The following is a 23,103-nucleotide window of genomic DNA, read 5'->3' as shown; positions in this document are numbered from 1 at the left end:
CCACCAAGTCATTGGTTCAGGTATGTTGACGACACCTGGGTTAAAATCAAATCTCAGGAAGTCCAACATTTTACTGACCACATCAACTCTGTGGATAAATACATCAAGTTCACATGAGAAGATGTAAAAAATGGCAGGTTTGCTTTCTTGGACTGTGAGGTCTCAGTCTCTGATAGAGGACATTTGCAAACTGAGGTGTACCACAAACCCACCCACACAGACCAGTATTTGCAGTTTGACTCCCATCACCCTTTGGAGCACAAGTTAGGAGTCATCAGGACTCTGTACCACAGAGCAGACAGCATCCCCACTAGCTCAGGAGCCAGGCAGAAGGAGAAATCCCACACAAGACAGGCTCTAGAGCAATGTGGATATCCTAACGGGGCCTTCCTGAAAGCAGAGAAGAAACCCAAACAGGACTCCAGTCAGCCAACAGGTGAAAAGGAGGAACCCAGACCCAGACCAGTGGTCATTCCATATGTTGAGGGAATATCAGAGAAACTGAGACATTTATTTTCTAAACATAACGTCCCAGTGGCTTTTAAACCCCAAAATACATTATGGCAAAGACTGGTTCATCCCAAAGATCCAGTCCCCCGGCACAAACAGAGTAATGTTGTGTATGCTGTTCAGTGTCAGGAGGGTGATCAGTCTTACATCGGGGAAACTAAACAGACACTGGCCAAAAGGATGGACCAGCACAGAAGATCAACATCATCAGGCCAGGACTCTGCGGTCTACACTCATCTCCAGGCCAGCGGTCACTCTTTCAGGGATGAAGATGTTCACATCCTGGACAGAGAGGAACGATGGTTTGAGAGAGGAGTAAAGGAGGCCATCTTTGTGAAAAGAAACCGTCCATCATTAAACAGGGGCGGAGCCTCCAGGTTCAACTGTCCCCCTCTTACAATGCTGTGATTGCTAGTATCACTCAGCCCTCTGTGAACAGTAAACAGCCATCAGGTGCTAATGATCCATTGTTAGGCTGATGGTCCTTCTTGAGCATGTGATCAGCTGGTTCTGGTTGTCAGCAGCAAACTGGTTGATCCACTCTGAGACGGTGCTATTTAAGAGACTGAGCTGAATACAACACCTCAGACTGAGGAAGTCTCTCGGATGAGAGACGAAACATTTCTACATTTTTTTGTTGTTTTGCTTTGTTTTCTTTTTTTTGAATGTCCAGAGGACCAGATTTAACTTTTTTTTTTAGATTTTTCTACCTGGATTATTAAGCATGCATCAGGATGTTTTTATGCTATTAGTGCTTAGTGTATATTTAACTTGTGTTTTTCTTAGTTCATATCTTAGATCTTATAGCAGTTTTTTAATTTTTTAATTTTTATTTTTATTGTTAGATGTAACTGGGACCCTGTGTACATAATCTCATTCCACCACATGTACCATATGAGATGCGAATGACAACTAAATCTCTCTGTCTCTGACTCTGGTATTGGAAACTCTAGGAACCACAAGTAAACCTGCAGTCTGAGAGCGAAGTGCTCCGTTAGGAAAATATGGAACAATACAATCTCGAATATAAGATGGAACTAGGTTGTTGAGGGCTTTGTAGGTTAGATGTAAGATTTTGGATTCTATTCTGGATTTGACAGGGAGCCAATGGAGAGAAGCTAAAACTGGAGAGATATGATCTCTCCCAGTAACTCCAGTTAAGACTCTGGCAGCAGCATTTTGGATCAACTGAAGACGTTTTAAAGAAGTATTTGGACACCCAGATAATAAACCATTGCAATAGTCCAGTCTAGACGTGACAAATGCATGGACCAGTTTTTCTGCATCATCTTTAGATCAGATGTTTCTAATGTTAGTGATATTACGCAGGTGGAAGAAGGTGGTTCTAGTAACGTTTTTAATGTGGGGGATAAAAGACGTGTCCTGATCAAAAGTAACACCAAGATGTTTAACATTAGAGCTGGAGGACAGATTAATGCATCTAAGGAGGGAGAAAGACTGAAACATTCATTCCTAAGGTGCTCAGGTCCAAAAACCAAAACCTCAGTCTTGTCTGTGTTCAAATCAGAAATTTAAGGGTCATCCAGGTTTTTATGTCTTTAATACATGCTTGTAACTTAAGTAACTGATTGGATTCATTGGTTATCATGGACAAATAAAACTGTGTATCATCAGCATAACAATGAAAATTTATCCCATGTTCCCCAGCACTTTATCCCATGTTGTTTAAGAACATTACCTAATGGAAGCATATATAATGTCTATAGTATTTGTCCAAGTTCTGAGCCCTGAGGAACTCCATGACTAACTCTGGTGTATGAAGGATTCATTACTTATATTTACAAACTGGAATCTATCAGATAAATATTATTTAAACCAGTTTAGAGCAGTTCCTGTATTTCCAATATCATATTCAAGTCTCTGTAATAGAATATGATCAACTGCATCAAATGCAGCACTGAGGTCTAACAGGACCAGTAGAGACACCTGTTCATTGTCAGAGGCCATGAGAATATCTTTAGTAACTTTCACCAGTGCAGATTCAGTGCTGTGGTGAACTCTAAACCCTGACTGATACTCTTCAAACAGATTATTTATTTGTAGATGTTCACGCAACTGACCAGCAACTATTTTCTCTAGAATTTTTGAGATGAAAGTTAGATTAGATATAGATCTATAATTGGCTAGGATTCCTGAGTCAAGGTTATGTTTCTTAAGTAAAAGTTTAATTACAGCAATCTTAAAATGTTGTGGTACATAACCATTCATTAGAGGCAAATTAAACTGATCCAAGACGTGATTATTAACTGGGGAAAATACGTCTTTAAACAGTCTGGTTGGGATGGGATCTAGCGACATGTGGATGGTTTGGATGAGGTTATTATTTTTGACAATTCAGAGCTGAACAGGACAAACCAGCCGGTCAAAGCAGATGGTCTCTGGTCCTGAGCTGGTTCTGCTGGAGGTTTCTTCCTGTTAAAGGGAGTTTTTCTTTCCACTGTCTCCACTGTGCTTGCTCAGGATGGGAGACTGCAACGAAGCCAAGATTCATCTTGTCTGCTGGATTCCTTAGATAGAGAACTTTACTAATTGTCTTTTATGTGAATGTTCCTGTGAAGAGCCTGAGACAACTTTGTTGTGATTTGGTGCTTTATAAATAAACTGAACTGAATTGAATTGAATTGAATTGAATTGACAAAAACAGTCCTAACATAAATCAGGTTTTAGTGACATTTTTAAGGTTGTCTCATCTGACACGGAACCAGAGCTGATAGTAGGAAAGATGGTTAAATTTTTTCCCTTATTGAAATAATTTTATTTATAAAGAATCTCATGAACTCATCAATGCTTATATAAGAATCTGAATCAATCGGTGGCTAACACATTAAAGGTAACGCTGACAGGTCGGTCGCTGCAGGTGGAATGAGTCTCCTGTGGTGCTTCTCAAAGTAAGCTGTGCTGTCTTACACATGCATGGAAGTAAACGATGTGAGTCTTTGGTCTTTGTAAGACTTTATACAACTAAAAGTGTTGCTACGGACCAGATGGCAGACATGAGCACACAGACGAGCAGCTAGTTCTGTTTCACCTGGAAGAATTAGGTTATTGTTAATCTATACTTCTTGAGGAAGGATTGATTAGTTTGCATTTCCTGTCCTTAACTGTTTGTCTAGTGCTAACCAGGGACTGATAACTGCTGCAGGATAGAAGATAATTCTTATTTACTTTAATGAATGAGTCGCATCATGAACTCAAAGCACTCTTCTGTGGAATATAAGTTATTTCTAAAGACCATAAATATTGTGCTAGCAGACACTAACACATGCACACACAAAAGTAAAAACAGTATCTCCTGCCTTTTGGCCGCAGGCCTCAATATTTGCTTCAGTCAGAAGGTACGTGCATGCTTAGATAAATAAAATGTTGACAATCTGACTGATTAAAATCATGAAAATTCTGTGTTTTTATTTTTACATACGTGTTTTTCATTTCACCGTTGCTTCTTCTCCACAAGTAGAGAATGTTTTCACTCTGATGTTTTGCCTCAACATGAAATCAATTTTCATTTAAATGATTTGTGTTTTCCTGCTGGGAGTAAATGATCCGTTAAAAAACGCTTTGAGCTCCAGCGTTTGGGACTTGGAATGTCCGACCCAGTCGACTTCCATTGTTCTGTGTTCTTGGCCCACACCGGTCCAGAAACCAAGCTGATGATGTCACTTGTTTTCTTCCTGTTCCATCCTGAAACTCTGGACCAGAATCCTAAACCAGGGCCAGCCAGGATCGTGACCTTTTGTCCCGGAGCGTTCTGCGCATCATTTTCACTCACATAGGCCGACATGCCGTGCAGAGACGCACATCAACAACCTTCCACTTTAGATCTAAAACTATCACAACATTTATTTGAGACCCACTTTAAGCTCCTGGAGTCACTGCGCTTCAAACTGTCCAGTTTTATTAAAATGAACATTATCTTCAGCCCCGTGAAAGACCATGAAATCCTCACTCTTCTCCTCTAATGTGGTTACGTCTTCTCTGAGGCTTTTTTAATAACTTACTCGGCACAGCTGCCGTCACATTCCCAGGACAGTTTACGCCAGTTGAACAAACATCTCCGATGCAGCGAGCTGTTACACAATGAGCTTTTTATGTCAACTCCTGCATTTTTGTAGGAACACGTGTTTCCATGTCACTGACCAGCCTTCTCAGCAGGATGCTGCTTCTTATTCATAACTACTGTACGTCAGTTAGATTTACATTGTGGGAGTTCCAATCCACCGTTCAAGGTTCTGAAGTCCTGCTGCTTTTTCAGGCCGTTTTGTTTTCTTTAAACACTTTTCTTTTGAATTTATTTATTTTAACTTTATTGAACTACTGAGCATACAGAACAAAAGAACAACACAAATAGAACAACAAATGACAATCTCAAATTACAATGATACATATAAACATGTACAAATATCTACAATCATACCTCCTAAGGTCAACATCTTCTTAAACGAATTATCATATCAACCATCATAAACTTAAAATTAGGTAATAATACTATTTGAGAGTTTGCAAATAATATAGTCCAGTAAATTAAACAACTAACTATTTATCTAAGAATCTACATAATTACTAAAATAATTTGTCAGAGGGCTTTATTATGTGAGCGAGGTGATCAGAGAGCTTTTTTGCTTGTGGTACTTTTCTTTAGAAATAATCAAGCTCTGGGTGATAATAGTTTAGGTTTTGTTCTCTGTGCCTGTTTTAATATTGAAAAGAGTTGTTTACCTCTGAACTAGACTAAAGTTATTTCCTCAGACTGTGAGAAAAGTCTGTCCACAACAATAATCAATGATTTCTGACTGGATCTTTTGTTTTAGTTATTTTATCATTTGAATTAAAAAGAACTACTTCATTTTGATTATATAATTTCTGAGTTAATCAGGCAATAAATTAATGATCATAATTCCCCAGCTGTCATTACTCTTTTGTGCTCTTCTTCAGTCACATATTTAAGTAAATAATGGCAGATTATTAAACATGTTTTTATTTATTTTGTTTGTGCGTTGACTTGTAACAGCACGTTACAGACATGTAAACATGATAAATCAACTAAATGTTCTGTTTCCATTTAGTCTTTTACAAACTTGGGTTCTAAATTGTCTTATGTTGTTGAAGTTAAGCTGTTTGGAGGGTTTATGTAGTTAAATACAAATATTCATGTACAGTAGAGTAAATGTCTTCACGAAAGCCGTTCAGTTTACTTCAATTTAAAGAAACTTATGAACTGAATCATTTGAAAAATAATGAAATATACTGAAAGTAACAAAAGTAAATTTAACTAGACGCTTATTGTCCCAAAAAATAAACAGCTCGGGTTTGTGTGTTGATCTCTGTGGTATGATGTCACATGTTTATTTTAGTCTTTTAGTTTTCTTAGAATGAAGAAATGGCTGATGTTGAAATACCATCTGCTGCACGTTAATAACATTGTTGCTTCACATTCACTTTCACACAAAGACTTTTATGGTTCATTTTTTACTTGTAAAAAGTGTAGTTTATTTTTTTCATGTTTTCTGTACCCTGAAAGCATTTACTGTATTCTGCTTACGTCCTGCTAATAAAAACACGTTTCATCGTGGTTTAGGCAACGTTAAACCTTTTAAATTGTTTATTCAGTAAATAAACATATGCTGTGGTAGTTCGGTGGTCTGTGCTGGGGTCTTGTAATCCTGAGATTGTGGGTTAGAGCCCAGGTTTCTATTGTACAGCACTTTGGTTAGCCTTGTTGCTGTTTTAAGTGCTCTATAAATAAATTGGTATGGTGTGGTATGGTAGGTTGAGACAGGAAGGGCGTCCGGCATTAAACAAATTGCCAAATCTTTCATGAGAGTTCACTCACTGTGGCAACCCATGAAGAAGGGAGCAGCCAAAAGAACCCTCTTCAGTAAATAAACACTCCTTGTGTGATTGAAACTCTCACTCTTTAGCCTTATTCGCACGGGATTAGTTTTACCTAGGGACCACATGCTATTTGTAATAATTACGGAGATTGTCTGTGTTGTTAATCCCATGTGAATCGGCCATGTCAGTAATTTGTAAAGTAAAAATTCCCCAACAAATGACCTACTATATTTTGCTGAACTCCGAGGTCCTGTGATAATACTAATCCAATGTGAATAGGCATCTCTGTGATTTGGACAGAAATGGGTGGGATCCAATACGTAATTCGGCGGTTTTTGTTTCCTGGGTGCATTTTTATTTACTTTTGGCAATGGAGGCTGCATTGGAGTGCATAAATAACCTTTTGTGTCCTGGATCAGCAAAACCTATCGACCCATGACAGTCACCAAAATAAATGAAAAGGCTGAAGAGAAGGAGCAAAATCATGCAAATGGTGGCTCACATCATGCAATGCTCTGTGCAGTAAGAATAGTTTTCTTCTGTTTGTAGACTACTATACAGCTGGCTAGCGCTGGCAGTAACACAGCCCCAAGCTGTGGCCGTAGCCTGAACGTAACGTGACTGACATGAATGATGTAACATCATTGTTACACAATAACATCATATCCAGAAGATGTCCATAAATTTCAGCTAAATCTCAGGCTTTGGTTATCCTGTGCGAATGCACCACGTAAAAAGCTGATGTTGGGGAGTAATTTATTTATTACATGTGGTCCCTAGGTAAAACTTGGTCCCTAGGTAAAACTAATCCCGTGCGAATAGGGCTTTTGTGAGGCATCCTCTGAGATTTGTACAACGCTGCAAGAATTCCCTAACAGCCAATCAGAGCTTTCTAAATGGGTGTTCCATGGCAACGGCTCGGCGACTGCAGCAGGTGTTGAAGCAGGCATTTCCATGGCAACTGCTCGGCGACCCCAGCAGATGTTGAAACAGAGGTGTTTCCATGGCAACGGCTCTGCAACTGATGCATCCTTACATTTCTATGCTGATGCAGTTGTTTATTGTCGAGCTAAAACAGTTGATAAGGCTTTCCAGCTTTTGCAATCCGCATTTGACACCATCCAGTCAGATTTGTTCCGTCTCAAACTCGTCTTAAACTCTGATGAAACCAAGAGGGACATTGTTTTCAAACAGGAAGTCGGTCCCAGCTGTTCTTCCTCTGATTTTATCCTCAAATGGTGTCCCTATTGAGTTTGTCGATTCCTTTAAATATTTGTGTATCTTGGTCGACTCACATCTCTTTGAAGCTTCACGTGGAAAATCTAGTAAAGAAACTGAAAGTTAAACTGGGTTTCTTTTTCAGAAACAGATCCTGTCTAACTCTGAATGTTAGGAAACACCTTGTATCTGTGACTTTCCTTCCCTCCATTGATCACGGTGACATTATTTACATGAACGCTCCTACAAGAACCCTGCAGATGTTGGATGCTGCAGATGTTGGATGCTGCAGATGTTGGATGCTGCAGATGTTGGATGCTGTCTATCATTGTGCACTAAGATTCATAACTGGTTGTAATTATCGTACCCACCACTGCACCCAGTATTCACTGGTTAACTGGTCACCATTATCTTCTACATGTCTCTGTGTGAGTGCAGCTACAGCGTGCGCTCTTAGGACATTATTTTTTATTTAACCTTTATTTAACCAGTCAAATATTGCAGTAGCAATAGACTGCAGATGTTGAAACTTGTGTTTCCGTGGTGACGGCTCAGCGACTGCAGCAGATGTTGAAACAGAGGTGTTTCCATAGTGACGGCTCGGTACCACAGATGTTGAAATAAAGGTGTTTCCATGACGACGGCTCAGTGACCGCAGCAGATGTTGAAACATGTGTTTCCATGGCGATGGCTCAGCGACCGCAGCAGATGTTGAAACAGGTGTTTCCATGGTGACGGCTCGGTACCACTGATGTTGAAATAGAGGTGTTTCCATGACGACGACTTGGCAACCGCAGCAGTTCTTGAAACAGAGGTGTTTCCATGTCAACAGCTAGGCACCACAGATGTTGAAACAAAGGTGTTTCCATGATGACGACTGTGATCACAGCAGGTGTTGAAATAAAAGTGTCTCCAAGGCATTGGCTCAGAGCGATGCAAAAGAAGGCGAATGGACAAATAGATGGACGTCTTTATACTTAAACCCACATTTTCTTCCTGTCAGGGATGAACTACGTCTCTCTTTAAAATGTTGTAGAAACTTTTGTGATCAACCTAAAGCTCGAGTCATCAGCAATGATTAAAGCCTGACATCTCTAAGGGAAATATAGCAGTTATTAATATTGACGACTAATCGACTGCAGCAGGTGTTGAAACAGGAAAAAATCATACCCATGTAATGAGCAGAAAATTAATCTTTGTGTCTGACTGAAGCCCACCCAAAGGGTTTGTGTTTGTCTTGTGTTCAGAAGCTCTTTGCTGTTGGTGCAGTGCTCTGTTTTCTGTCAACACGTCGTGAGCCTCTTCCTCTAAACCAGTAGTTCCCAATCCTGGTCCCTGAGGAACACCATCCTTCATGTTTGAGTTGTTCCTCTGCTGCAACACGCCTGATTCAGGGGTTTAATTACTTCCTTATTTTTGGCAGAAGCCTGTTAATCACCTTTCATTCAAAGTAGGTGTGTTGGAGCAGATGAACAACTAAAACATGCAGGGTGGTGTTCAATTCAATTCAGTTCAGTTTATTTATAAAGCACCAAATCACACCAAGTTGTCTCAGGCTCTTTACAGGAACATTCACATAAAAGACAATTAGTAAAGTTCTCTATCTAAGGAATCCAGCAGACAAGTTGAATCTTGGCTTCGTTGCAGTCTCCCATCCTGAGCAAGCACAGTGGAGACAGTGGAAAGAAAAACTCCCTTTAACAGGAAGAAACCTCCAGCAGAACCAGGATCAGGACAAGAGACCATCTGCTTTGACCGGCTGGTTGAGAGGACAGGAAGGAGAGACAGACCAACACAGAATGGTAGGTCCAGGTATAGGTCCAGGTCCAGATATAGGTCCAGGTCCAGGTCCAGATATGGGTCCAGGTATAGGTCCAGGTACAGGTCCAGGTCCACATATATAGGCCCAGGTCCAGATATGGGTCCAGGTATAGGTCCAGGTCCAGATATTGGTCCAGGTCCAGATATTGGTCCAGGTCCAGATATAGGTCCAGGTGTACCTGAAAGACCCCCCCCCCCCCCACACACACACACACACACACATGTTAAAGATAGAAAAAATAATTACAAATATAAACCAGGTTGAGCAGAGTAAGTAAAGACAGTAGCAGAGTGAAAAGTGTGGTCAGTTTGTCCTCCAGCAGTCTGAGCCTATAGCAGCAGAACTAAGGGACAGCTCAGGAAACCCAAGCTGACCCTAACTATAGGATTTATCAAGAAGGAAAGTCTTAATCCTAGTTTTAAAACTGGACAATGTGTCAGCCTCACGGACAGAAACTGGAAGTTGGTTCCACAAGAGAGGAGCCTGAGAACTGGAAGATCTGCCTCCCATTCTGTTTTTGTAAATTATAGGAACCACAAGTAAACCTGCAGTCTGAGAGCAAAGTGCTCTGTTAGTAAAATATGGAACATGGTTCCTCGGGGACCAGGATTGGGAACCACTGCTCTAAACTGCACCTCTCCTTTCCCATGTCACTTTCCATCCGTGACCGTCAGAGTAATTATCACTCCCTCCTGTGCCTCAGCACTTTCTGTCTACTTTAGTTCTCTGTCTGCAAATTAAACCTCACCGTGTTGTAAATTTTATGTTAATGTTTGATGATTTTACTTGATTTATATAAATCATTTTCTTTCATCTTCTGTTCCTTTTAAGGGTTTGGAAACTCATAATATGTTCTTTATGTTTTTGTAGTGATTGTGAACAGATTGTAATGGGTTCCAGTCAGAGGGTGTTTGGTGTGAAGAGAATAAACGCAGTGTTTTGTCAAGTCAAACTAGTTTAGTGTGTTCTGGTGGACCCACTCTCCTGCAGCGATGTGTAATATGATTATCCTGCTGGGTACGTCCTTCCACTGCATCAGGATGAAAACGAGCTATCTCTTGACCCTACGTTCAACTCTGCAGACTCCCCCCCCCTCCATTTTCTCTGACCCTCCAGCTGTCCTTCAGAGTACTTTATTTAGTCACCCTGATTCACATGATATCTTGATTACAAGTTGGATGTCTCGCTGAACACTGACCCCGTCTTCCAAAAGAGCTGACGTTAAACAGGTTGATGTTTCCAGTCATTACTCTGATCTCAGAACGCTCTGTCAGCTAAATATTTGCATTTGGACTCAATCGTTTTATTATAATTTGTTTCCATACCGACATCATCGAAGTCAGAGTTTCTTTATTTGTTGTTCCACCACACGTGATGAAACGAAATTATGTGCACAGGGTCCCAGTTACATCCAACAAAAGTATAAATTGTAAAGAAAAACAGTGACGAGATCTAAACTAAGAAATACACTAAACTAAGAATATACTAAGCTAGTAGTACAAAAACAATACGCTGAACAACAGCAGCACGAACATGAGTCAGTGTGAGCAGATGAGTACGAATGAACACAGCAGCATAAAATATATCAGCAGCATGAGATCAGCAGCACATACCAACAATCAAGTGGCATTACAGTGATTTTTTTCACAGTGATTCTTCTGGTTAGAGATTCATGAGTCTAACAGCCTCAGGGTAGAAGCTGTTCCTCAGTCTAGTGGTTCTACACTTAATGCTTTCAGTTATTGTTAGAATTCACCTTATTATGTAAAAGCTTTTATTCAATATTTAAATCATAAGGTTTTCTTTAGTTTATAAGTGTTTGTCCTTCAGATCACAGAGATGCTGGACGATGAGAAATGTGAGGCAGAATGTGAAGAGCTGCCTCAGGACGGGGATGAAGAACCGGCAACCTCCGATTCACCTGAACGCATCGTGGATGACAGCCCTGACACCAGGTGAGCCGTCGTTCATGAATCGGTTCGGCCGTGCTGCAGGGGTCCCAGACCAGACTTGAAGTCTGAACCCTTCAAAAATCAGCCGTCATTTCTTAGAGTCAGTACCTTCTGTTGATTTAATGAGACATCCTGAGATCTCAAAACTAGTCATTTATTTCTGTGGCACGACGACGATGTTCCAACATAATTATTGACTGATTCAGACATTTGATCATCTTTTAGAAACAAAGAGCCAAACAATAAAAGCAAAGAAACTAATTTTACATTTGTGTGGCCCACACTAGAACTAAACGGATGGTAAAAAGAATAGGTTACGCTACTTGAAGCTCTGCTTGTTTTTAAGTTTTTAGGCATTTTATCTGAACTCTGTTCTCGTGAAACCATAATAAATTGAATGGTTTTGTGGTGAACACAGTTGATAGTCTGTCTTTTTACTTGAGGTCATATTTTTAGTTAGGGTGTGTTCAGCAGAGATTGATCAGATTAATATTAATCACATCTCACACCAGGGTTAGGTTTAATAAAAGTATTTCAGAGTTGAAACCATTTGAAATAATTTCTCCTCAGGATAAATGAAGTGTTCATCGGGGCTTAAAGTGTTCTGGCCGGGGGCTGGATTTCTGGCTTGAGAGCGAGACAGCCCGCTGGTCTCCTCATCTTAACTTTGGTTGATAGACGGGATTACATCCGATCACACTGAAGCTCACATCGTCTTGACCGATTACTAACAGGAAGGTGGGTCTTAGAAAAGCATGTGTGTGTATGCGCCTTCGCAGTCAAATCAATGCAGAAGAGGGAGTTCTTCACACCGGAATAAAATATAGTTTTCCTTGAGAAACAAGTGGCGCTCTGCCTCCTCCATAACAGGAGGTGATTGCGCCTCCTACTCAAGTGTCCGGCGCCTCCTACTCTGACGGACGATGTGTCTCCGTTGGAGCCAAACGAAGCACAGGCACCTGGATCAAATGACCGATTTCAGACTAGCAGGAAAGAGACAGCGTTCCAGTGACCCCTATTTAAATTTGTGTCAAAACTACAGATTTTAAATCGTCTTTAAATCACACTGATAGGCCAAGTAAAATCAGAGTTGTGATAAATAATCCACGCCACATCTTTTTTCTGACAACAGTCAAATCTCAAGCGAGGTACAGCGAGAAGCTGCAGCTCCACCACCACCACCACCACCGTACACATAAACCCCCCCCTCCCCCTCTGATGGAGGCTCCAAGTTATTTGTCAAGCACCAAATAATCTAGAGGAAAAATAAGAAAGCAGAAGTTGAATGGAGATCAGTGCACGATAAAGTCAGCGAGAGCGGGGGTGATGAAGAGGAAGATCATTAGAAGAGGAAGAGCGGACCAAGCCCACGTGTGACTGTGCAGAGGGGGGGGGTCCAGAACCAAGCATCAGTTCTGAGCTCTGGAGAACAGAGGAGGGTGTGGATGTTGACCCAGAAGGTGGACTAATGGAGGAACATACACTTTAAAAAAATTACAGTAAAATAAATATTGTGTCCATAAACAAATAATAATGTAGAGATTTTAAACAAAAACCCTACAAGCATTAAAATAAAGATCATTTCAATTAGATATATTTATTTGAGGCTGACAGCTTAAATAAGAAGGTTGATTTTTCCTCTGAGGAACATGAATAAATAAATAAAGATAAAGAGTTAAAACTGTCTTATTCAAGGAAGACTATAATGTCTGTAGTTTTTGAGCTGCATGCATTCAGCTGGGGGCTGCAAGATAAAGAATAAAGATCAATTCATTGTGAAATAATTCTTTATTAGATTATTATATTATAAATGTATGTTATCTGTACAAAATTGATTGACAGCTGCTGCTGATTATGACTTCATAATTATTTTCATGCCTGTGATGCTGGTAAGCAGCATCACACCAATTATGTGATGAGGACATGTCCCCCTCACATGTAAAAAATATTTATTTGGACCCCCCCACACACATTTACCATGAAATATTAGTTCACCCAGAGCTGTTTGCATTTCCATCCATCCATCCATCATCTTTACCCACTTATTCCATTTGGGGTCACGGGGGTCGCTGGTGCCCATGTCCAGCAATCACTGTGCGAGGGGCGGGGGACACCCTGGACGGGTCGCAAGTCCATCACGGGGACACATAGAGACAAACGAGACAAACAACCATTCACTGTCTCACTCACACCTAGGGACAATTTAGAGTTACCAATCAGTCTAACTTGCATGTTTTTGGTCTGTGGGAGGAAACCGGAGTACCCGGAGAAAACCCACGCATGCACGGAGAGAACATGCAAACTCCACCCAGAAAGGCCCCTGGACCGGGGTTTGAACCAGGGACCTGCTCGCTGAGAGGCAGCAGCTCTACCAGTTGTGCCTGTTTGCATTTCTTTGTGAACAGATCCATTTCACTTGATTAATAGAAGAATAGTCAAAGCACTGAAAGTTCACTCTGGGTTTTCAACAACTCTCCACACTGCATGCAGGGTTTCCCCAGGATACTTGTCTTGGCAAGGGACACTCATCTCTTTGAGGTTTTTTGTAGACAGTGTGGGGGGAAGAGGGGAATAGACACCTGTGTGTGGCATGCTATCTTATCGATACTTTAGTGCCAGCAGTTGTCAACCGGGGTGGGGGTGTTAGGTTGCTAGAGGTAAGCAGAGCGTGCTCTATTCACACAAGGAGAGCTGTTGGTCAGGTTGCTTCTTGTTGCTCTCTAAAATAGTTATTGAGTCAAGTTACTTATGTAGGTAAACATAGATGTTTAACCCCTTAAAATACACCAGAATACAGGAAATGGCATCTGCTTTGTTCAAAATCTTCTGGGGGAATTTTTTTCCTCTTTAAGCCCTGGTTCATTCATTCGGCCCTTGTTACATTAGAATGTCAGATGTTTAATTTGTTTTGTGTGTTCATCGTTAATCTGGTTGTTTGCCATGTAGCTGTTTAAAGTCAGATGACTAATGGCTTCTTACCCTCATGATGAGGGTATTAAGTACCTTCATGTACTTGTTTTAGCTGAAGGTTTGAAGATCAATCATCTGGCTGGGACATGGAGAGGTTCTCAGTTTCTCTGGACCCAAACAACTGGAAATAGAAAGCTTGGCACCAAAACAAGCCAGCTTAGAATCAAACCAGCTTTGAAAACACAAAATAATAAACCAAGCTATCATCTGTGAACTTTACATATGTACTGATCATAAAATCACTAAACCCAGACACAACATATTTCTTCCAGAATAAAGTTTAAACTCAGATTATCAAACATTCAGGGCAGAGAAATTTAATTAAAACAACAGAAAATATTAAGAATCAGAATAAAAATCCAAATCAGTCTTTATTGTCATTGCACAGAAGCACAACAAAATTACATTTCAATACAGCCATCCTAAGAAAACAACATGGGTAGACGGGGATGCCTGAGGCTGCAGCCTTGTGTGAAGTGCTGCCCTTTTCATTTAGATAAGGAAGAGGGAAAACGTGAGGAAAGAGGACGTATTAAAAAATCATATATCACACTGTCCTTGACGAGACACAGTGTGAGGTTGCAAAAAACCTTAGCATAAAAAAAAGCCAACATACTGGTGACAAAGACATATGCATGTGGAGTGGGTGAGGGTGGGGGTCCCAGCACAGGCTGCCCAAGTGAGCGACGCAGCCACTGGTGCCTTCGACTCTACCTAAGTTGCTGCACCGGGGGCGGGGGGGGGGGGGGGGGGGTGTGCAAAATGAGGGAGGCCAGTGAAGGTGGTGAATTTGTGGGGAAGTAGTCCGTGAACACTGTACAGATACCCACCGCCCCCCAACCGTAATCCTGATAAGTGATCTGGTGCAGTGTTCATCAGCCGGCTTGGTAGAGCTCTGACACAGATCCATGTCCTTGGGAAAGGGAGCGGGGAGGGATGTTCACATAGCATTTGGGAGAATTTGAGATGGTCAATCTACCAAGGCCGACGCGGGGGGAACCAGATTTGGATAGCAACATTTGTCTTGGGTAAGACCAAACCTTGTTAATTTCCATCTTTCTATTAAAGTCTCGCTGGTACATCTCAATGGTGACTCCAAACAGCCAAATTCAATTCAGTTCAGTTTATTTCTATAGATCCAAAATACAACAAAGTTGTCTCTGGGACTTTACAGGAACATTTACATAGAAAAGCCAGTTAGTAAAGTTCTCTATCTAAGGAGCTAGCAGACGAGTTGAATCTTGGCTTCGTTGCAGTCTCCCATCCTGAGCAAGCACAGTGGAGACAGTGGAAAGAAAAACTCCCTTTAACAGGAAGAAACCTCCAGCAGAACCAGCTCAGGACAAGAGACCATCTGCTTTGACCGGCTGGTTGAGAGGACAGGAAGGAGAGACAGACAAACACAGAATGGTAGGTCCAGGTATAGGTCCAGGTCCAGATGTAGGTCCAGGTCCAGATATAGGTCCAGGTGTACCTGAAAGACAAAAACATGTTAAGGATAGAAAAAATAATTACAAATACAGAACAGGTTGAGCAGCGTAAGTAAAAACGGTAGTATAGTGAAGAAATGTGGTCAATTAGTCCTCCGGCAGTCTAAGCCTATAGCAGCAGAACTAAGGGATAGCTCAGGAAAACCAAGCCAACCCTAGCTATAAGATTTATCAAAAAAGGAAAGTCTTAATCCCAGTCTTAAAACTGGACAATGTGTCAGCCTCACATACAGAAACTGGAAGTTGTTTCCACAAGAGAGGAGCCTGAGAACTGAAGGATCTTCCTCCAATTCTGTTTTTGTAAACTCTAGGAACCACAATTAAATTTGCCGTCTGAGAGCAAAGTGCTCTGTTAGGAAAATATGGAACAATAAGATCTGCAATATAAGATGGAGCTAGGTTGTTGAGAGCTTTGTAGGTTAGAAGTAAGATTTTGAATTAAATTCTGGATTTGACAGGGAGCCAAATTATGGTCACATACGCCAAGTTGAGCTTACAACTTCTCCGAGATCTATTCCTTCCCACCAGCGAGATTCAGGAGCCGCAATTATCCTGTGATTCTCAACAAGAATCGCGTCTAGCTTACGGCTCAGCTTGCACAGCATTTGAGTCTGAGTGTTGACAGCATGGCACATTTCTTTGCACATGCCGGGCAGCCTCACAATGGCCAGAACAGCTGCCAACATTTTCTGAAGTCATCGAGGTAACCACCAACTCCAAAAAGCAGAAATCCTGTTATCATAAATCCAATTATGAACACATCTTCAACATCCTCGATCGGCAATATGGACAGACACATGATCTTCCACTGCCTCCAGGAATCCATCGTGTATCCAGCTGCCTGTGCACCGTCGGGGCAGCTCAAGGGGCTCACCTCATGCTCCCGGGATTAAGCCTTATTTTAATTATTTTAATTTTTATGAGGCTGTTTTAGGCACTAGTTCAGTGGTAAATTCACAGCTCAAGCACAGCTCAACCGAACTGATGGCCATCATTCAACCTTTATTTCTACAGGTTAGTCTCATTGAGCCTCGTGGACTCATTTACTAGAGAGACTTGGTTTCAACAGTGATGACAACAATTGACAAGAAAGACAACAATATACAATCATAAAGGATGCATACAAATTGAGAATAACAAGTGAAAATAAAATGGCATAAAAAAGAAACAAAAACAGCTAGATTATAAAACAATGTAGAAAACTAAAAACAGGAACATCTGCAGGAACTTACCAGATGTTTGAAGCCACTTAGAGAGATCAGTGTTGAGAGCTTCAGCTCTTTTTACAAGATGTTCCAGGAAACAGGAGCGGAGTAGGAGAAGGTCCTTTTGTCTAGTTCAGTCCTCACTGAGGGAACACTGCAGGTAATGATGTCCTGAGAGCGCACGCTGTAGCTGCACTCACACAGAGACATGTAGGAGGAGATGTATGAAGGCAGCAGACCAAGAAGAGATTTAAAGATGAAAATGTACCAGTGGGAGAGTCTGTGTGAAGGTAATGGTGACCAGTTAACCAGTGAATATTGGGTGCAGTGGTGGGTACGATAATCACAGCCAGTTATGAATCTTAGTGCACCATGATAGACAGCATCCAACATCTGCAGCATCCAACATCTGCAGCATCCAACATCTGCAGGGTTCTTGTAGGAGCGTTCATGTAAATAATGTCACCGTAATCAATGGAGGGAAGGAAAGTCACAGATACAGGTCCTTGTCAAAAAATGAGCATATTGTGATAAAGGTCATTATTTTCCATAATGTAATGATAAAAATTAAACTTTCATATATTTCAGATTCATTGCACACCAACTGAAATATTTCAGGTCTTTAATTGTTTTAATACTGATGATTATGGCATACAGCTCATGAAAACACAAAATGCCTGTCCCAAAAAATTAGCATATTTCATCCCACCAATGAAAGACAAGTGTTTTTAATACAAAAAACACCAACCTTCAAATAATCATGTTCAGTTATGCACTCAATACTTGGTCGGGAATCCTTTTGCATGAATGACTGCTTCAATGCGGCGTGGCATGGAGGCAATCAGCCTGTGGCACTGCTGAGGTGTTCTGGAGGCCCAGGATGCTTCGATAGCGGCCTTAAGCTCATCCAGAGTGTTGGGTCTTGCGTCTCTCAACTTTCTCTTCACAATATCCCACAGGTTCTCTATGGGGTTCAGGTCAGGAGAGTTGGCAGGCCAATTGAGCACAGTAATACCATGGTCAGTAAACCATTTACCAGTGGTTTTGGCACTGGGAGCAGGTGCCAGGTCGTGCTGAAAAATGAAATCTTCATCTCCATAAAGCTTTTCAGCAGATGGAAGCATGAAGTGCTCCAAAATCTCCTGATAGCTGCTGCATTGACCCTGCCCTTGATAAAACACAGTGGACCAACACCAGCAGCTGACATGGCACCCCAGTGACTGTGGAAACTTGATACTGGACCTCAAGCAATGTGAATTCTGTGTCTCCTCTCTTCCTCCAGACTCTGGGACCTTGATTTCCAAAGGAAATGCAAAATTTACTGTAATCAGAGAACATAACTTTGGACCACTCAGCAGCAGTCCCAGGCGAGATGCTTCTGACGCAGTCTCTTGTTCAAAAGTGGCTTGACCTGGGGAATGTGGCACCTGTAGCCCATATCCTGCCACGCCTGTGCACGGTGGCTCTGGATGTTTCTACTCCAGACTCAGTCCACTGCTTCCGCAGGTCCCCCAAGGTCTGGAATCGGCCCTTCTCCACAATCCTCCTCAGGGTCCGGTCACCTCTTCTCGTTGTGCAGCGTTTTCTGCCACACTTTTCCCTTCCCACAGACTTCCCACTGAGGTGCCTTGATACAGCACTCTGGGAACAGCCTATTCGTTCAGCAATTTCTTTCTGTGTCTTACCCTCTTGCTTGAGGGTGTCAATGATGGCCTTCTGGACAGCAGTCAGGTCGGCAGTCTTACCCATGATTGTGGTTTTGAGTAATGAACAAGGCTGGGAGTTTTTAAAAGCCTCAGGAATCTTTTGCAGGTGTTTAGAGTTACGTCGTTGATTCAGATGGTTAGGTTAATAGTTGTTTAGAGAACCTTTTCATGATATGCTCATTTTTTGGGACAGGCATTTTGGGTTTTCATGAGCTGTATGCCATAATCATCAGTATTAAAACAATTAAAGACCTGAAATATTTCAGTTGGTGTGCAATGAATCTGAAATATATGAAAGTTTCATTTTTATCATTACATTATGCAAAATAATGACCTTTATCACAATATGCTCATTTTTTGAGAAGGACCTGTACAAGGTGTTTCCTAACATTCAGAGTTAGACAGGATCTGTTTCTGAAAAACAAACTCAGTTTAATTTCCAGTTTCTTTATCAAGTTTTCCACATGGAGCTTAAAAGAGAGATGTGAGTTGATCAAGATACCCAAATATTTATAGCGCATCAAGGACTCCATCAACGTCACTGTGGACCCACATCAGTACTTCTACAGAAGGAACTTCTCCACTGCTGTTGCCATCTCATCAGAGAGTCAGAGTCAGAGATTCTTTATTGTTGTTCCACCTCTTGTGGTACATGTGGTGAAATGAAATTATGTTCACAGGGTCCCAGTTACATCCAACAATAAAAATGTTAATGAAAAACAGTGATAAGATCTAATATATGAACTAAAAAAAACATCAACAAAATATACACGAAGCACTAACAGCATAAAATCATTACGTCGAACAGCAGCGTGAACATGAGTCTGTGTGAGCAGATGAGCACGCATGAACACATCAACATGAAACAGATCAGTGGTCCACACAGCCCTCACACACCTGGAGAGTGGACATTCTTACATCCGTCTGCTCTTTTTGGATTTCTCTTCGGCCTTCAACACCATCATGCCACAGACCCTAGTGCAGAAGCTCTCCTTTCTTGGACTGAGTCCCACACTAGGGAACTGGGTCCTGGACTTCCTAACCAACAGACCTCAGACTGTCAGGATCCACAACACCGTCTCCTCCTCCATCACCAACAGCGTTGGCTCGCCCCAGGGCTGCGTGCTGAGCCCCCTCCAGTTCACTCTGCTGACATATGACTGCTTGGCTGGACACCTCAGCTGCCATATGGTGAAGTTTGTGGACGACACAGCAGTAGTGGGACGCATCACATACAATGATGAGTCCAAATACAGAGAGGAGGTGGAACACCCGGTGCAATGGTGCAGAGACATTAATCTCTGCAGCAATGTGAAGAAGACCAAGGAGATGGTGGTGGATTTCTGAAGGGACAAGGATCCTCTTCATCCCCTACACATCAGAGGAGCAGCTGTGGAGGTGGTCTCCTGCTACAGGTACCTGGGGGTGCATATATTGTTCACTTTCAAGGCCCTCTACAATCTCTCCCCGCCATATCTTTCAAATCTTATTCATATTGCCATTCCCTCTCGCTCCCTCAGATCATCCTCCTCCATCCTTTTGACTGTCCCCTCCGCCCGTCTCACCACCATGGGGAGCAGAGCCTTCAGTCGCTCTGCTCCCCGACTTTGGAACTCGTTACCACCTCACATTAGAAACATAAAGTCAATCTCACAATACAAATCAGAACTCAAAACACACCTTTTTAGATCTGCTTTTTCCACCTGACACAATTGGTTTTGCCTGATTTTATATTGATTTTATATTGATTTTATACATTGTCTTTTTTTCTTCCTTTCTTTTTCTTTTCTTTTCATCTCTTAGTTTCTGTTACTGCTGATTTTATTCTTTGTACGGTGTCCTTGAGTGCCAGAAAGGCGCCTTTGAAATAAAATGTATTATTATTATTATTATATCTAGTGACTTCACCTGGAGAGCCAACACTTCCTGTCTGGTCAAGAAGCCCACCAGCATCTCTACTTACTCAGGAAGCTGCGAATAGCTGGACTTGGGAGCTCTGTCCTGAGGAGCTTCTATCGCTGTGTGGTGGTGAACATTCTCTGCACCTGCGTCACCGTGTGGCACGGCAGCAGTGCAGCTGGTGGAGTGTGATCAGACTTCATTTCAAAAGTTCTTCCTTCTAGACTTCTTGTTGTATACCTTCGTAATTATCTTTTTGGTAAAATCTTCTGTTTGTTAGCATCACAGACATCTTTTTATGAGAAGGGACATGTTGTCCCTTTAGGGTGAACTCACTTTTTTAATCTGTCAAGAATTAGAGTTTTTTTACTCAAACTAGTGTTTTTGACCTGCGCCAGCTGTTCCTTGGGTTTACTGGGTTGGGTGGCATACAGTCAGTGTTTGGGAACCCTCTGAAATGGAGAGCCAGTTCTAATCTTGTGGCTTTACTGGTTGTTGGTTTTGCACTTGATGGACAGGGAAGTCTGCTCTGTGGCTTTACATGTTCTGCTAATAGACTCTGACAGTCAGTAAACACGCAGACGTTACGGTCCGACAGCAGCGCTCTTCACTTCTATATATAATCCACAGTATTTCTCGTCTGATCTCCACCCCTGCTCATAATCTTGCTCTCTGTGGAAAGTGTTGTTCACCAGGCCGTGAAAATACCCAGGTGGTTTGAGGAACGGGGCCCTTAGGAAGCCGTTTTGGCCCCCGTGAGGAAGAGGAGGAAGGCTGGATGAATTGATGAAGGACGTAAAGAATTGTGGTGTGAGAAGGATAGTGATGAAGCAAGATGAGGCTGGAAGGATTGAAATGTGTCCTCTTTGTGAGAGATTCATTGACTTGCAGTCTGGAAGTGAGAAAGCAACACCACAGCGCGGGCGTGAGAAGGTCACCGTAGACGACAGGATCTAAAAACACCTCGTAGAGCGTCTGTGGTAGTTTTATTCTTGAAGAATCAGTTTCTGCTCGTCAGACCTCACTGCTACAGTCCTGTCGGCCTAACTGACGTTTGTAGTGCCTCATAAGGCTCCATCAATCTCTGGACGAGAGATTATCTGCAGCAGGTTGTGAATATTATGAATCATGCTGGGGAAGGCAGCGGTTTATGTCAGTGCCAGATTTAAAAACTCTTTGAAACTTTGGCTGAAAACTAACCAGAGGTGCACTCATGTGTAGATTACTTTGTCTATTTTCTTATGGCATCATCTCTTTATTGTAATTTCATGTTGTGTTATGCGTTATATAGATGATGTTTGTATTATTCTCTGCTCTTTGTTTTATGGGATGTTTCTTGTTCTTACCTGCCTTAGGACAACAAATGAAAATTAGCTGCTGTGCTAACTCCGGCATATTTACATTGATGCTTACTGCTGACGTTGATTAATATGCATTGTCCTAATTTAAATAAATAAAATAAAATGAATAAGTAAATGTGCACGTACAAGAGCACAAATACACAGAGACAAGCACACCACAGCACTTCTAGGTCAGAGGATTCTTACGTCCGTATGATCTTTGTGGACTTCACGTCTGCCTTCAACACCATGATCCCCCAAACCCTGATGGACAATCTACTCACACTAGGACTAAGCCCCTCCATTTGCAACTGGGTCCTGGACTTCTTAACAAACAGACCACAGTCATTGAGGATCCACAACTTCTCCTCCTCCACCATAACCCTCAGCACTGGCTTCCCTCAGGGCTGTGTGCTGAGCCTCCTCCTGTTTACTCTGCTCACGTATGATTGTGCAGCTACCCATCAAGGCTGTCACATTGTAAAGGTTGCAGATGATACAGATGTGGTGGGATGCATCACAAACAATGATGAGTCCAGCTACAGGCAGGAGGTGGAACACCTGGAGAGCTGGTGCAAAGAGAACAACCTTCACATCAATGTGAAGAAGACAAAGGAGATGGTCGTGGACTTCAGATGAAATAAACACACCTCACACATCTGCGATCTCTACAAGTACTTGGGTGTGCACCTGAATGACCACCTCATCTGGAGCAACAACACCACCAGCCTGATGAAGAAAGTTCATTAGAGACCCTACTTCCTCAGGCGGCTGAGACGAGCTGGTCTGGAAGCTCAGTCCTCACCTCCTTCTACAGGTGTGCAGTGGAGAGCATCCTGTGCTCCAGCATCAACGTGTGGCATGGAGGCTGCACAGCTGCAGAAAGAAAAGCTTTGCAGAGAGTGGTGAAGGCTGCACAGAAGATGTTGGAGTCAGTCTCCCCACCATCACAGACATCTACACCTCCAGATGCAGGAAGAGGGCCACCTGCATCATGAAGGACCACACTCACCCAGCACACACACTTTTTGCCCCACTCCCCTCAGGAAGGAGGTTGAGGAGCATTAAGTGTAGAACCACTAGACTGAGGAACAGCTTCTACCCTGAGGCTGTTAGACTCATGAATCTCTAACCAGAA

General features: G+C 42.0%; 1 protein-coding gene across 1 annotated transcript in view; it reads left to right on the top strand.

Moving 5' to 3' along the window:
* fam13b (family with sequence similarity 13 member B) overlaps window positions 1-23,103 on the top strand; it is a 236,746-nt gene that overhangs the window by 158,555 nt on the left and 55,088 nt on the right. The window contains exon 7 of the mRNA XM_037675138.1: window positions 11,234-11,358. Coding sequence (XP_037531066.1) covers window positions 11,234-11,358 — 125 coding nt within the window. The remainder of the gene's footprint in view (window positions 1-11,233; window positions 11,359-23,103) is intronic.

The sequence above is a fragment of the Nematolebias whitei genome, chromosome 4, assembly GCF_014905685.2.
Source record: "Nematolebias whitei isolate Nwh7 chromosome 4, NemWhi1, whole genome shotgun sequence".
In the NCBI taxonomy this organism is placed as follows: Eukaryota; Metazoa; Chordata; class Actinopteri; order Cyprinodontiformes; family Rivulidae; genus Nematolebias; species Nematolebias whitei.
The sequence above is the reverse complement of the archived record's forward strand: the minus strand, read 5'-3'. Positions and strand labels throughout refer to the sequence as shown.